This window comes from Pezoporus occidentalis, unplaced genomic scaffold, assembly GCF_034315485.1.
Source record: "Pezoporus occidentalis ecotype Australia unplaced genomic scaffold, CSIRO_AGI_Poc_V1 ctg19, whole genome shotgun sequence".
NCBI classification, from domain to species: Eukaryota; Metazoa; Chordata; class Aves; order Psittaciformes; family Psittacidae; genus Pezoporus; species Pezoporus occidentalis.
This window is the reverse complement of record NW_026913748.1, coordinates 5,201,809-5,215,858: the sequence shown is the minus strand read 5'-3', so window position 1 is coordinate 5,215,858 and position 14,050 is coordinate 5,201,809. Positions and strand designations below refer to the sequence as shown.

The following is a 14,050-nucleotide window of genomic DNA, read 5'->3' as shown; positions in this document are numbered from 1 at the left end:
TGAGCCTCATTAACATCAGGCTTTTGCCCCGTAACATGGAAGCACCACTTTTCACAGGAAGCAGTGATAGCAGTAGGACACTTAGCAGCTGGATATTTGCCAGCATTATGCAGATGCTCACAAATAGGAGGAGGGTTCAGGGGGCATGGAGAATAATGCCAGGGTGTTTTCAGTGACAAGACACACATTTTAGATTACTTTGAAAAGGTGATACCGTATTCTGTAATGCGCTGAGTTTGTTTTGCCCCTGTGGCAGAGCAGCGGGACTGCTTCTGGCAGAGGCCTCAGCCCAAAGCAGAGCAGGCAGTGCTGCAGTAGGCATGGCAGACAGGATGTATCTGGCTTCTGCTTCCCTTTTCGTTCTGTTTCTCTCTTGACCAAATGCCATGAGTAATGACAAATAAAGTTTGCTCTGCAGAAATAGTTTCTCTGTGTGTAAGAAGAGGAGGAGCACTAGAAGTGTTTCTGTTTATACCTCCAAGCAGCAGTTACAAGGGGTGAAGGAATGCTGTTTCTCTCTTCATAAAGAAATGGTGATAGCTCATGTTTTCCATTGCTGCTTGCAATAATAAGTACGACAAAGGAGTACTCTGACCTTACAGAGTTAATTGTCAAGGCTTTTTCAAAGTAGCATGCCTTGTACTCTATCAGGAAAATTACATATCAGGATTCTGTAAAAACTATTTGCTGAGGTCCTCCGTCTCTGGCCATCTTTCTTATTTCTCCCTTTCAGAGAGGCCTTCCTTTCAATAAGCAGTGTTGATGTCAGGTCCAGTTCCAGCCATGAATTGACCCTCAGCTGCCTGTTTTGCATGATGGTGGTGAGCTCACCCCAGTAAGGTGCTTGGAACACTTCCTGCTGCCATACTGAGAGCTAAGTGGGCAGAACTCCTCCACACAGTCTCATGCTCCCTGGGCTGCTATCAGTGTTGGATGGATGTCATATGGTTGCTATGCATTCCTTGGGCGATCATCCTCCAAACACAGTGAGAGTTGCAGATCAGCTTAATTATACTTGACATAGAAGAGTCATGCATTTGGTGTTGTCCAGTTACTGACACAGACTTGCATGTGTACCCACACATAGCAGGTGTAAATAACCACCACAGCTGAGAGTATGCTGACAGAAACAAAGCATGTAAAGGCAGACTGAGGTATAAAATGCCTTTGTGCAATCATCTGCAGTGCTATTCTTACAGTACACTCAGAGATTTATTAGGCGGTGATGGATGCAGGAATATTTGCAGTTACTTTTATCTAGTGTTTTGTGACTCTTCTGCCACTAGGGATCTTTTCAGTTGCCTTCACTTAGAAATGAAGTAGTTTATTTCTTCTTAATTAGGTGCCAGGAGGAGGGTGATGGTGGTTTTTTTTTTTTCAAAAAAAGCTTCGTTTTAAAAAGTGTTTTTGTAACTCTTGCATCAACCTGGTTTTTTTTCATGCTTTGCAACGTTATTTTGCAAGGGTTTATTTAACCTAGGTGCTAAGCAAAGTTCTGTTTATCCTCAATTCAAAATGTTGGTTTTATCCATTACGTACCAGAGAGTGAGTTGTACATCTAGGTAGGGCTCCCTGATTACAGTTTCTGCTGTAATGATTTTTTAAACACTTGACTTTTTTCAGGTAGCTATCAGGCCAGTGGTTGCCCTTCCTCCAGACTGGAATCTTACACAGAAACTCATTACTGCTTCCCAGGCATGCTCTTTCTGACACCCCAGCAGCGAGGAGTCTCTGCCCCATCATTAAGGTTGCAGTAATGCTTCCTTCCACCAGCTGCTGTGGCGATGCTCAGCCTCCTCCTGCAGGCAAGAAGAGGATGACCAATCATGCCTATTTCTGCTAAACAGGCAAATACAGATTCTCTTCAAAATAAAGAGGGAACCATCTTGGTCACCATTCTTGTCCAGCTGTGTTAACTCCGTCTTCCTGTAGCACAATTTACATCAGGGTTATGCCAGCAGAGTCTTACCAGTATAGCTTGACCCTTGATGTCAAACTCAGAACTGTAGTTTTTGGTGAAACTGATCCCTCATGACCTCTCTCAGAAGGCTGTCTGGGACTTGTATGTGCTAATGGGAAAAATAAAGTGGGACCTTGTGTGTTCTCGGACTTGAGGGTGTAATCCTGCTCAGCACAGTAATGAATTTGTCAGGTATTTGATGAGTGCTTTACAGCCAGCTGTCTGGCTTGCAGATCCCCCTCACCTGCTTTTGTGCTCCTCTAATGCCTGGAGATACAAGTGCACATTTCTCAGTAACAGATGTCATTACAGAACAGTTGCCATTACTCACTGGTTTTCTTTATAAATGTAGAAAGCACCCTTAAGAGGAAAACAGGCGGTAATGTTATTTAAATCTAACTATATTGTAAGATAGTAAGAGAGATGATAAAGCCTTGCCTTAAAGGTTTTACGTTTCAATAAGCATCTAATATTGAAATTGATTTAAGCAAGCATCCTTATCAGATTTTCTCATTTTTGCATTGCCAGCACACACCTGAAATTACTGCTTGGACTTGGCTTAAAAGGTGATGCTGTATTGACTTGCACCATTAAATTATTTCTATTTGAATTAATTATTTGGCCTTTTCTAAAGGCAGTGTTCATCATTAAAGTGACCTTGCATGGATGGTAATGTACTTACATTTTCTCTCCCTAGAATAATGAAATGGTAGAACTACAGAGGATACGAATGAAAGATGAAATTCGAGAGTACAAGTTTCGAGAGGCAAGACTCCTACAGGACTACACTGAGCTTGAAGAAGAAAACATCACTTTACAGAAACTGGTGTCCACACTGAAACAGAATCAAGTAAGCATCAAAAGATTCAAGGCAGTATGCTGTAAAATGACACCATTTTCTCCAGTTTCCATAATGTCATCCCGTAGAGCACTTAGATATTTTTTCAGTTGGGTTTTTGCTGAACACTTATTCTGAAACAGTGTTGTTTGCCATTTTTGGTATATAGGGAGGCCCTTGCCTCAGTTTTTAGGAAAATCCTGGTGGAGTATTTTGTTGCAAAACTTTGTGGCAACAGAGGAATTATTAAAATATATAGAATTGCATCTTTTTGCTTCCTGCTTTTCCTGTCCTTCCTGCATGCTGAACTTGGTCCCCAGTGGCAGAGTTCAATTCTCCATTTCCTCTTGGTTTCCTGCACATCCTTTCCTCTTCTGAAATGGAGGAAATAATCTTCTCCTTGTTCTCCTTTTTTTTTTTCTCTCCTTGCTTCTCAGGTTTTCCTGTACCAGTGCTGCTCTCTTCTCAGCCCTGCTAATCCATAAACTTCAAACACAGGAGAAGGGATTTCAGATATTGCTAGTTTGTCTTTTGTTTTCTTCATTACAACAATTTGCAGCTGATGGCAAACCAACAAGCTGTAATTCTCACTGCAGTGCAGAGTGCATCAAGAGGAAGCACCATAAAAACCAGCCCCAGCTATAAGCAGTCATAGGGCCTGTTCTCTCCCCCATGCAAAATCCCAGTTTCCTTTGCTGCTGGACATACATATGTACATATATACACTGCAAAGGAAGCAATCAAGAGCACAGTTATCCTTTAAATTGAGCAAAGAGATTTGTTCTCATGTCAGAAAAGTTAACTTGCCATGCTCAATATTTAAGTGTCCAACCTGGATGATGTAACAACACTTTCTGCTTTTAGACATTGCCCAGGCCAGCGTAACATTGCATTTCATAACACTATTTCCTTAACTGCAAGCAGAGGGTGACAGCATCGTAACCCCTAGTTTATGTCCTAACCTACTGCCTTGGTTCAGGGCTTTTATCAAATAACCAAGACTGTCACAGTTTCTAATGGCAGCCTGGTAATAAAGCTGCCTTATTTCTGCAGGAATATGCAATACTGTTTCAGCCTTCTTTTATTGCCATTTCACCACTCTAGCACAAATGCAATTGAAATATTTAAAACAGAGCTGTGCCCCAGAGAATAAGCAGGCAGTAGAATTCAGTACATCATTTCCTTATTTATGAAGATATCTAGACTTCCACACTCCTGAAACGGGATTTATAGCAGATCGTCTTTTTGTCAGAGTTATTTACCAAGCCAGCAAATAACCTCCATTGAGGCATGGATTTTTTCCTCACCAACCTCATAGGAAGCATTTTCACACTATCAGGAAATTAAAGACCCCTTTATGGACTATCCTAGTTTCTCACAGAAGAAAATCTGTTTGGAAGTGTTTACATTTCATCATATTTTGTTCTTAATGAAACCAAATGCCACCAGTCTGTGGAGAGAAAAAGCACGTTGTTTTGGATGGCTTTAAAAATTAGTCACTTTGCATCACTTATTCATGCACCTGTGATTCCTAAAATAACTTTGATCTAAAAGATAAAATTTCAAGAGCATTTTATACCTTAGTACTTTAATTTACAAACCGTATGTTACAAATCTTAGTGTGAAACTGTCATTATTGGGGTTGGGGATTTTTTGTAGCTTTTGTAAGCAAGAACCTGAGATGCTAACCATAGAGATAATGTAGAACTTGGGTTTTCATATGGATTTAAAATTGAAAAAGGGTTGGTTTTTTTGGTTGTTTTGGGTTTGTTTGTTCATTTTCTCTTTTTCTCATGTCCTTAAGTTATAAACATAGCTACTTGAGTGGCTTTTATAACTGTTCAGATGGACCTGTCCCTCCAGTCAGAAAAGATATCAAGTTTCTAAATGCAGATTTTAAAATCTCATGGATTTCCTTTTTTACTCAAGACCTCCCAGTACCTTTCCAAAGGTTTATGAGAACAAGACTTTTGACAGGTTGATAAATATTCTATTCCAGTAGGAATGGCGGATATTTCTGTTTTCAGCAGAACCTTATTATAGTTTGTTTGAATATCTGTATATGTCAAAAAATATTCTAGACAGTGCCTTAAAATTGCAGATAGTAATGCATAATAATGCATTTGAGTTATAAAAGACTCAACTGCAAAAAGGTGTTTTTTTTTTTTGTGGAAGCATGAAAATTCAGTATTTATCTCTTTCACTAAGCTATTAAATTCGTTTTGCTGATACTAGGATTTTTATTTTTTTTTTCGTTTAGAAACGAAAAATAGACAAGTAACATGATTAAATTAAAAAATCAAGGTGTGATCATTTTTACCTGGAGATTTGGTCAAGTATGGACATGGACCTTCACAAACAAAGCTCTCGCTTTTTACTGATGTGAGATTTCTCAACAGTGAAAAGGAAGATGAGGAGGGCCAGCAAGAAAAGGTGTTCTGCAGTGGGGATCCGCGACATCATCTAGATGTTGCTGAACTGATTTCAGGCTAGACTGTGTTTTCCCTGGCTTTGCTTCTTGTTATGTGTAATAGAGAAATCTGCATAAATGCAGGAGCTGCCTTTGAAGAGAGAAGTTGTTCTCCTCGGCTCACAATGCCCATAAATACCTTGATAAAATACTGCACCTGTGTGTAGGGTAGGGAGCCTGCCCTCTGAGGAGAAAGAGCGGGGAATCCCTCCAAGCCTGGTGAGACTGCGCCAAATTACTGGGACACACTTTAGGCAATGCTGTTGGTGCAACAGGTTGCCAAGTGCTCCAGAATGGCATCGCTACATGCAGTTCAAGCATTGTGTGGCTGAATGAGCTGTTTATTGCATTTTTCTGGTAGTTTAAAAATCTCTAACAATTCGGGGCATCTTAAAGTTTAACGTGATTGTATGAATAGTTTTCTGTTTAATTTTAAAATTAAATGCTTCTTGAATAATAGAGATTCTTGTCTGACACAGAGAAGAGAGGTGGGGCTCTTCTAACATTTCTGTTCATTCCATCCACATTTTTGAAAACTACTCAGATACCAAGATACTTGAGAGTATCTGTGCCTGAGTAACTTTACAACTGGTAAGAATTTAGATATAAAGTCGTCTTAAGAATGCTTGCAATTAATCAGTCAGACTATACTAACCTGAGATCTATACAGACCATGATATACCAACATTGCTTATGGCAATTAATAATAAAGCTATGGTTACCAGGACATCTGCAACTAAACAACCTTCTTTCCATTAAATATATTTTTTATTCTCCTAACGTACTCAGTAAAAGGTGCAATATTTCTTGATTCTCACATGCTGAAAAAGTGAGCAGTGGAGTATTTAACAGAGTGAGCTCCACTTGCATTTTCTGTGCAGCCAGTTCTTTGCAGTTGTGGGCAATGTCTGGTATTTCAACCTGTAGCTTCTCTAACACCTATTTCAGTCAGGCTAATAAATGGCAGGTTTTCATGACTTAAGTTTTAGTATTATGAATGTTCTTTGTCTTGTCTAATTCAGGTTGAATATGAAGGCTTAAAGCATGAGATTAAACGGTTTGAGGAGGAGACAGTGTTGCTTAACAGTCAGCTAGAAGATGCCATCAGACTGAAGGAGATTGCTGAGCATCAGCTGGAGGAAGCTCTGGAAACTTTAAAAAATGAAAGAGAGCAAAAGAACAATCTGAGAAAGGAACTAGCCCAGTATATCAACCTCAATGATAGTATGTATAATAACCATATTAATATATCAGTAGATGGATTGAAGTTTTCAGAGGATGGGGGCGAGCCCAACAATGATGACAAAATGAACGGACATATCCACGGGCCTCTTGTGAAACTCAATGGTGACTACCGAACCCCCACGAGTAGGAAAGGAGAGTCTCTTCACCCCGTCTCTGACCTCTTCAGTGAGCTCAACATATCAGAAATACAGAAACTGAAGCAGCAACTCATGCAGGTAAGAGCTGCATTCAATGTTCTGAAGTGTTTAGACATACATCCTATGAACCCTAGTACCAGCTTTTGCAATAGTTTCTCCCAGTGATGTTCTTGACAACCTATGTTCTGTTCTCAGACCTCTGCTTTGGTGTTTCTTCATATCCAGATTTTGCCAGTAATATTCCCCAGGAAACAGAGTGTCTGTCTGCAAAAAGTCAGTGTGAATTGTGCAGATGTTTAGTGCAGAGAGGATAAAGGAACCTAGCTGCTGTGGTTGCAGATGGTTAACTTCCTTGTTTCCTGCTATGATAATGGGAAATATTCCTGAAATTGCAAGTAAAGAAAGTACTCTTCAGTATGACCAAAGTTATCTGGAAAAAAAACACCAAAATACAGACAGACTTGATTATGCTCCATTGTGAGTCAGAAGGAGTTTTTGCCATTAAATTCAGTTTGAATGAGATTTGGCTTACCATCAAAAGGGAAAAAAAGAAGAGTGCTCCTCTTAATAACCATGTACTCAGAGAGCATGTGGCGTGTGAGATACCACAGAGTGCCCTTGTCCATACTGACAGTCCCAGCAGATGCACAGGCTGCAGGGGGTGGCTTGGGGACCATTCAGTGAGCGTTTTTCTCTATTCATCCAAGCCCAGTCCAGGCATAACCAGAATGGGAGCCTGGGATGCAAGCCAGACAAAATCTCAAGCTGCTGGCCCCAGTGCTGATGTCATCTTAGAAGGGGTACAGTGCCACACAGAGAAGGGGTCCCACTGCCCAAGCTGTTTAGCATCTTCTCTGCCACAAGAGCTTGAAAGGTTTTGGCACCATCAAGTAAACATCCAGCATGTTCTAGCTGCAGGCTTCCAAAAAGTATCTCTTCCAAAGGCAGTAAATGTAAATCCTTTACTGCTTCAAATGTAAAGGGTAGTATGGAAGTAAAGTAGAGCAAACCCAATTTTCAGTGCTTGCTAGAGAACAATAAATCCCTATGTGGTCTGTCCTATTTTTGCTGAAGAGTTAATTGTTTATTTACTTCGTTGCTAACCTCACCATGGGAAGTTTTGATCGGAACAGTGACATTGTAAACTCTGATGACATCTAGTGCTTTGCATGAATAACTTTGTTGCAAGACAGATGTAATTTAAGTGGGAAAGCTTTAAATTTATGATTTTATTTATGTGAAAAGTTCTGTCAAAGTTTTTCAGTATTAAAACGTAAATAGTATGTAGTTTATGTATGTAGGGATATATGAAAAAGATGCACATGTATATATGTATACATTTGTGTATATAACATATGCACATATGCATTATATGCAGCTTTTTCATTTGGAAATATAACGTTAAAAATTAAAGAAAAAGCACAGCTTCAGAAGAAATGTTTTGACATGTTCACCTTTTAATATATTGTGTGAGCATTTTCAACCATAATTTACAATGAAGCTTATGCAGTAGAAATTTGAAGTGAAAGCTGCTTAGAAATGAACAAAAGAAGACTGTTTGGGGTATGTTTTGTCTAGATTTTATGAACTAAATATTGAGCTTGATGAATCAGAAACTTCTACTTGAAAGATATTACAACTCCTTTCATCATCTCTAACTTAAAAGCTTACTTATTTTACACCTCTAAAACAAAGAGGCAGAGACTTCTGACAGTCACAAGACATGAACTTAGGACCCTAGAAGGACTGTAGGAAATAAGTATAACCGTTTTTTGGTCACAGCATTTTTTGGTGCTGGGCTTCAGCACCCTCACACCGATAGTCATCCCCATTGATTGGTGGTTTAAAGGTTAAAAGGTTTAGGGTTTAAAAAGAAAGACTAGACCTAGCTGGAAACTTGATTTCTTTAGATACTGAAAAGGCTTACTGCAAAATGCTGATGTGTGCTTTTTATAAAGTGAACAACTTCTCTGTTGAGTTGCATCAGCTCACCTTGGTCACACAAATGAAATGTGAGAAATTCCTTCAGAAATTTTCCTCATAATAGGTGGGAGATTTAATCACGTCCAAGCTGACAAAAGGTAATTCTTCAGCAAAATTGGATTTTTTTCTCCTCTACAGTGTCTTTGCCACGTAGTGTTCATTCAGGCATATCCCAGTATTTGCTGCGTGTTCCTCTTGGTTTCTCCAGAGAGGCTGTACTATGACAGAGTTGCTGTAGGAACAGACCCTTTCCTGGGAACTATTTTGATGCCTATAGGACAGCAGGATCCTTTTTTTTTTTTGAGAGAAGAAAACATTAGATTTGCCATTTTGCAACTGTAAGGCAAATTTTTTCACTCCTCAATCTCAAAAAGAAGCCTTCAATAGAACAGTTAGTAGGACGGGTATAATTCCTTCTGCAGCTTTGGGATGCTGCTGGTCATGATCTGTGCTGGTCCCTAGGAAAGATTTAATTGTAGCTGTTCCCTTTCTATCTTTTAAATTCACTAGGTAAAAAATGTCCTCTGAAAATTCCTGTATTCTAAGATTTTCTTGGGAAAGCTCAAGGCTTTCTGCTCTTCCTTCATGGTTGTTATCCAGTGGAAAGAATTCTCTGTCTCATCTTCAAGGCCTAGGACTCCTCTCTTCCTTCCATGGTGATTCTTTACCTATTCCTGAGGCCAACATCATATTTGGATATAAAATGCTCTTAAAAAGAGGGAAAAAATAAAAAATAAAATCATGCAGCCCAGTTTCTGACACTTCTCCAGCTCCCTGGTGCTCGCTGACAGATATGATACATCTGCGATTCATGGTTCTTGAGCTGAATTTTCCTATTAATTTATTCTAATGCCCACTAGGAATTGTTCACTTGTATTCTGATGGTATTAAAAAAAAAGAGCAATTTTAAAATCGGTTCCCAAAGTTGAAAACTAGAGCAAATTGGGAAGGTAATGTCTTCACACTGAAATACTTGAAGGGAAGGATGCATCAGAAAATAGGTACACCTGCTTTTGAATTGATTTTATTTAAATTTTAAGATGCTAAAGATCCTTGCTGCAGCTATTAATTTCGGTATCAAAAATACCCCACCACCTGGACTGAAAAGTAACTGAATTTCCCAGAAGTTTTCTGTGTATGGAAATGAGTGTAGTATTGTGTAGAATGACAAATACAATTAAGATACTTGGAAACAGCAGATTCATTAGCATGCAGAAGGTGTTCTTAGGACTGCACTGGAGCTCTGGTTTTGGTCTTCTTCCCTTTGGAAGTAGGAACATATGTTTATAACTTTAAGCGGAAGCAGATTAGCTTAATCCATAATTACTGGGCCAGAATGAGTAAAATTTAGTAGATCTATGTATTTTATTTTATAAAGGGTGATCTAGGGGTTTTGAAAGTTGCACGTTTTCTCTGGAAAGTACCCTTTCTATTTGAAAGAAGTCTTTATTTCCAGAACATATTTATGTTCAGTAGAGAAATTGTCATAAAGATCCCAATTAACTCTGTTATAGTTTTTCTTCATGATAGAGTATGACAGCTGTGATCAGTAATCCAGTAGGATCAGTTCTGTCTGATTCATTTAAGTGGATGCTGAAACACTGAGTTTTTTTCTCAGCTTTCTGGCTGTAAGCTCTGCATTTGCTTTTATACCAGAGCAGTCTACTGCAGGTACAGTGAGACAGTCCTTTAAATTAATCAGAACTCAGGTTGTTTTTTTTTTTCAGGCACAGGTGTAGCTCACCAGCCTGAGGGAATAAACACCTTCATTAACTGATGAGGTTAATGTAATTAACATCTAAGCCTGCTATACCAGGTAGTAACAACTACAGGTGCAAGTTTCTGGGGAGAGCACACTTGGGGCAGACTGCTTAATGGAAAAAAAAAGAGGTAAGCTAGTGGAGAGGCTCTGCAGGACAGAGGTCTGTGGAAAGAGGTCAACTCTTAAGAAAATGCTCTTGTCAAAGGGGAATATTACCCAATTCTGGATTTTCTTAGTGAGAATGGGCTGACATGGGGCATGAGTGGCAAGGAGCGTTGTAGGCAGACTGAAGCAGCAGCAAGCGAATGGGCCAAATGGAGAAAGGTACCGATAAACTTGTAGTACTTGGCTGTCCTCTTTGGCTCAGACTATGTAGTGCCTAAATGGAGCATCCTGCATCTGAGGAGACAGACTTTTCCTGGATCATAAAATAATGATGAGGTTTGGCCCTGTTTTGTTTGTTGTGGTTTTTGTTTTTTTTTTAATTTTTAAGCCGTCGGTACTCTGTGTGCAAGAAAACTAGGCTGATTTTTTAGATGTTTTTAACATGGCTTCTATTTTTATTCTTACAGTATCTGCCTGCAATTGATTGCAGGTTCTAATAGAGGCAGTGTTTTGAAAGCCTGTCTGTAAAACCAGAGGATTATCATATGCTAATACTTCCGAGGAGCAGCCGCTGCTCAAAAGCGTTGTTGCAAGGAAACAGGAGTCTGAAGCACTGCTTGGAACACTTTGTGAGATGGGAGTAGTACCCTCTCCATCTCTAAAAGGCTTTTCCTTCAGTAGATTCATGGTGGCTGATTTGACTGTTTTCCAAATATTACGTGAGGGGATACTGCTATGGAAGGAAAGTTTTTTGTTTGGTTTTTGGTGGGGTTTTCTCAGTGTTTTTTCAGAACTGAAAGCTTTGCATTCTCAGAATTAGTAATTCAGCCACATAAAGGGGATGTGGAGCATGTAATTTTTGCTGTGTGTGTAAGCACAGTGCTGAGATACTGCAACTGTCAGAGAGAAAGGATAGTAAACCTGGTAGGCTTAGGATCCTATTGCAAAAGTAAGGAGGATCCCATCTCCATGTGCCTTCCTCTGCGTCCCAGTTCACAACTCAGAACTGGACAAAAGCACAGACGAAAAGTTGGAGCACTACACTTAAACCTTGAAATGGAAGTCTTTCAGGGGTGTTGAGTGGCAAATACCCAAGCAGATCAAACTTCGTCTTGTTCATTTGCTTTAAAATGTTGCATACTTAAATTTCTAGTGGAATCCTCCATGACCTCTTCTGCTGTTCAACATCTACGTTCCCCTGCGGATATTCAGAAAGGAGTTTACTAGGTCAGAACTAGTGGTTTGTTAGTTGTGCCAGAATTCCTGCTTTTTCTGCCATGTCCTTAGAGGATGGATGTTGCTTACAGCAAAGTGAGAGACTTGGGGAGCCCTGGGATTTGCATGTGCTTAGTCTCCTGATCTGTGTTACATTCTCACACAGTAGGTTATTTAATCTAACCTATGGAAATTTACACAGCCACTTGCTTACTATATTTGCATTCAGTAATCAAGCAAGTTGGCAACAGTCCAAGGATATAGTAAATATCGTGAATGATCAGTAGAGCTGTTCATGGGAAATATACATTCAAATTCCATTGAGAAACATGTATATACTAGTAGTTGACAGTGATGAAGTTCATATGTTCAAGGATCATATGTAATAATAATACCTGTATCATCTCTAGCTGAAATTGTAGCAGAGGCTGGGACTTCACAACTCTGACAATCACATGCATCTCTTTCTGACTTAGTTTTATGATTTAGGTGTATATGGCTGAAACCTTTTGGAGGTCCTCAAGGTGCATATGCAGAGTGGAGGAGTGGAGAGATGAATGTGACTGCAGAGTCTGGTGTTTTGCACAGGTAGGACGAGATTCTGAGTTTCTTACTTTGGCTCTGTTGCAGGTGGAGAGAGAGAAGGCTATTCTCCTGGCCAACCTGCAGGAGTCTCAGACGCAGCTGGAGCACACCAAGGGAGCCCTGACTGAGCAACATGAAAGAGTACACAGGCTCACGGAGCACGTCAATGCCATGAGGGGGCTGCAGAGCAACAAGGAGCTGAAAGCTGAGCTTGACTCTGAGAAGGGCAGAGAACCCAGCGAGGAAGCACACGATTATGAAGTGGACATAAATGGCTTGGAGATCCTAGAATGTAAATACAAAGTAGCTGTGACTGAGGTGATAGACCTCAAAGCAGAAATCAAAGCCTTAAAGGAGAAATATAATAAGCATGTTGAAAACTACACTGAAGAGAAGGCCAAGTATGAAAGCAGAATCCAGACGTATGATGAGCAGGTGACAAGCCTGGAAAAGTCAACCAAGGACAGCCAGGAAAAAATGGTCCACATGGAAAAGGAGCTGCAAAGGATGACAAGCATAGCAAATGAAAACCATAATACCCTCAACACCGCCCAGGATGAGCTGGTGACATTTAGTGAGGAGTTGGCTCAGCTCTACCATCACGTCTGCCTGTGCAACAATGAGACACCAAACAGGGTCATGTTGGACTATTACAGGCAAAGCAGAGTCACCCGCAGCGGGAGCCTGAAAGGACCAGATGACCCTCGAGGTCTCCTTTCCCCACGGCTTGCCAGAAGGGGGGTGTCATCACCTGTAGAAGCCAGGACCCCGACTGAGCAGGTGACAAAAGAGGCCACAGAGCCTGGCAAGGAACAGAGCCCGACAAAAACACCTACCATTTCTCCTGTCATCACAGCCCCTCCTTCTTCCCCTGTCTCTGATACCAGTGACATCCGCAAAGAGCCGATGAACATCTACAACCTCAATGCCATAATAAGGGACCAAATCAAGCACTTGCAGAAGGCTGTCGATCGGTCGCTGCAGCTGTCGCGCCAGCGTGCTGCAGCTCGGGAGCTGGCACCCATGATTGATAAAGACAAGGAGGCTTTAATGGAAGAGATACTGAAACTGAAATCGCTCCTGAGTACGAAGCGGGAACAGATTGCAACCCTGAGAGCAGTGCTGAAAGCCAACAAGCAGGTAAGGTGCTAATAAAGCAGTCAGGAAAGTCTTTTATTTGTACAGGTCACTTAGAAGCTTTCCCAGGAGTATTTCAGAGAAGAGATTTTACTCACAGGTTATTTAGCTTCTCACTCAATCACAGTGAGGGCAGACCTTCCCTCCTTCTCTATCTCCTTTTCAAGCTTATAAGCTCTGCTTTTCACTGCACCCACCATTTCCAAGAGAACAAGCAGAAGAGCCTTTCCTGTGGTGTGAGAGAAAAACAAGGGGCAGGGAGCTATCCACTACCACCCAGCCTGATTCACAGTCATGTTGCTACTATTACTGAAGTTATAGGATTGCCAGCATTGGAAAACAAACTGGAGTGTGGATGGAAAGACTCTCATGGGTGTGCTGACCCATGAGAGGTGCAGTGCAGGTACTGCTGGAGCAGTGGGGAGGGCAAGTGCAGGGGAAACCACCTGGGTCAGCGCCGGTGAGATTTAGTGGAGCTGACGGTGCGAACAACCCATTGTATTGTTCTTGGCTCTTGGTAGTATTCCACAGGCTGCAAAATCTGTATGTACCACAGAAAATTTAAGGGGATTAAAAATAAGTATCACAAGAGCTAAAGTGTGCTTCAGGAAGA

The 14,050-nt window shown here is 40.7% G+C and overlaps 1 protein-coding gene across 9 annotated transcripts in view; it reads left to right on the top strand.

Moving 5' to 3' along the window:
- BICD1 (BICD cargo adaptor 1) overlaps positions 1–14,050 on the top strand; it is a 171,336-nt gene that overhangs the window by 119,956 nt on the left and 37,330 nt on the right. For all 9 annotated transcript variants that reach the window (XM_062616530.1, XM_062616538.1, XM_062616531.1 and 6 more), the window contains exons 3-5: positions 2,658–2,810; positions 6,291–6,728; positions 12,346–13,440. In XM_062616530.1, coding sequence (XP_062472514.1) covers positions 2,658–2,810; positions 6,291–6,728; positions 12,346–13,440 — 1,686 coding nt within the window. The remainder of the gene's footprint in view (positions 1–2,657; positions 2,811–6,290; positions 6,729–12,345; positions 13,441–14,050) is intronic.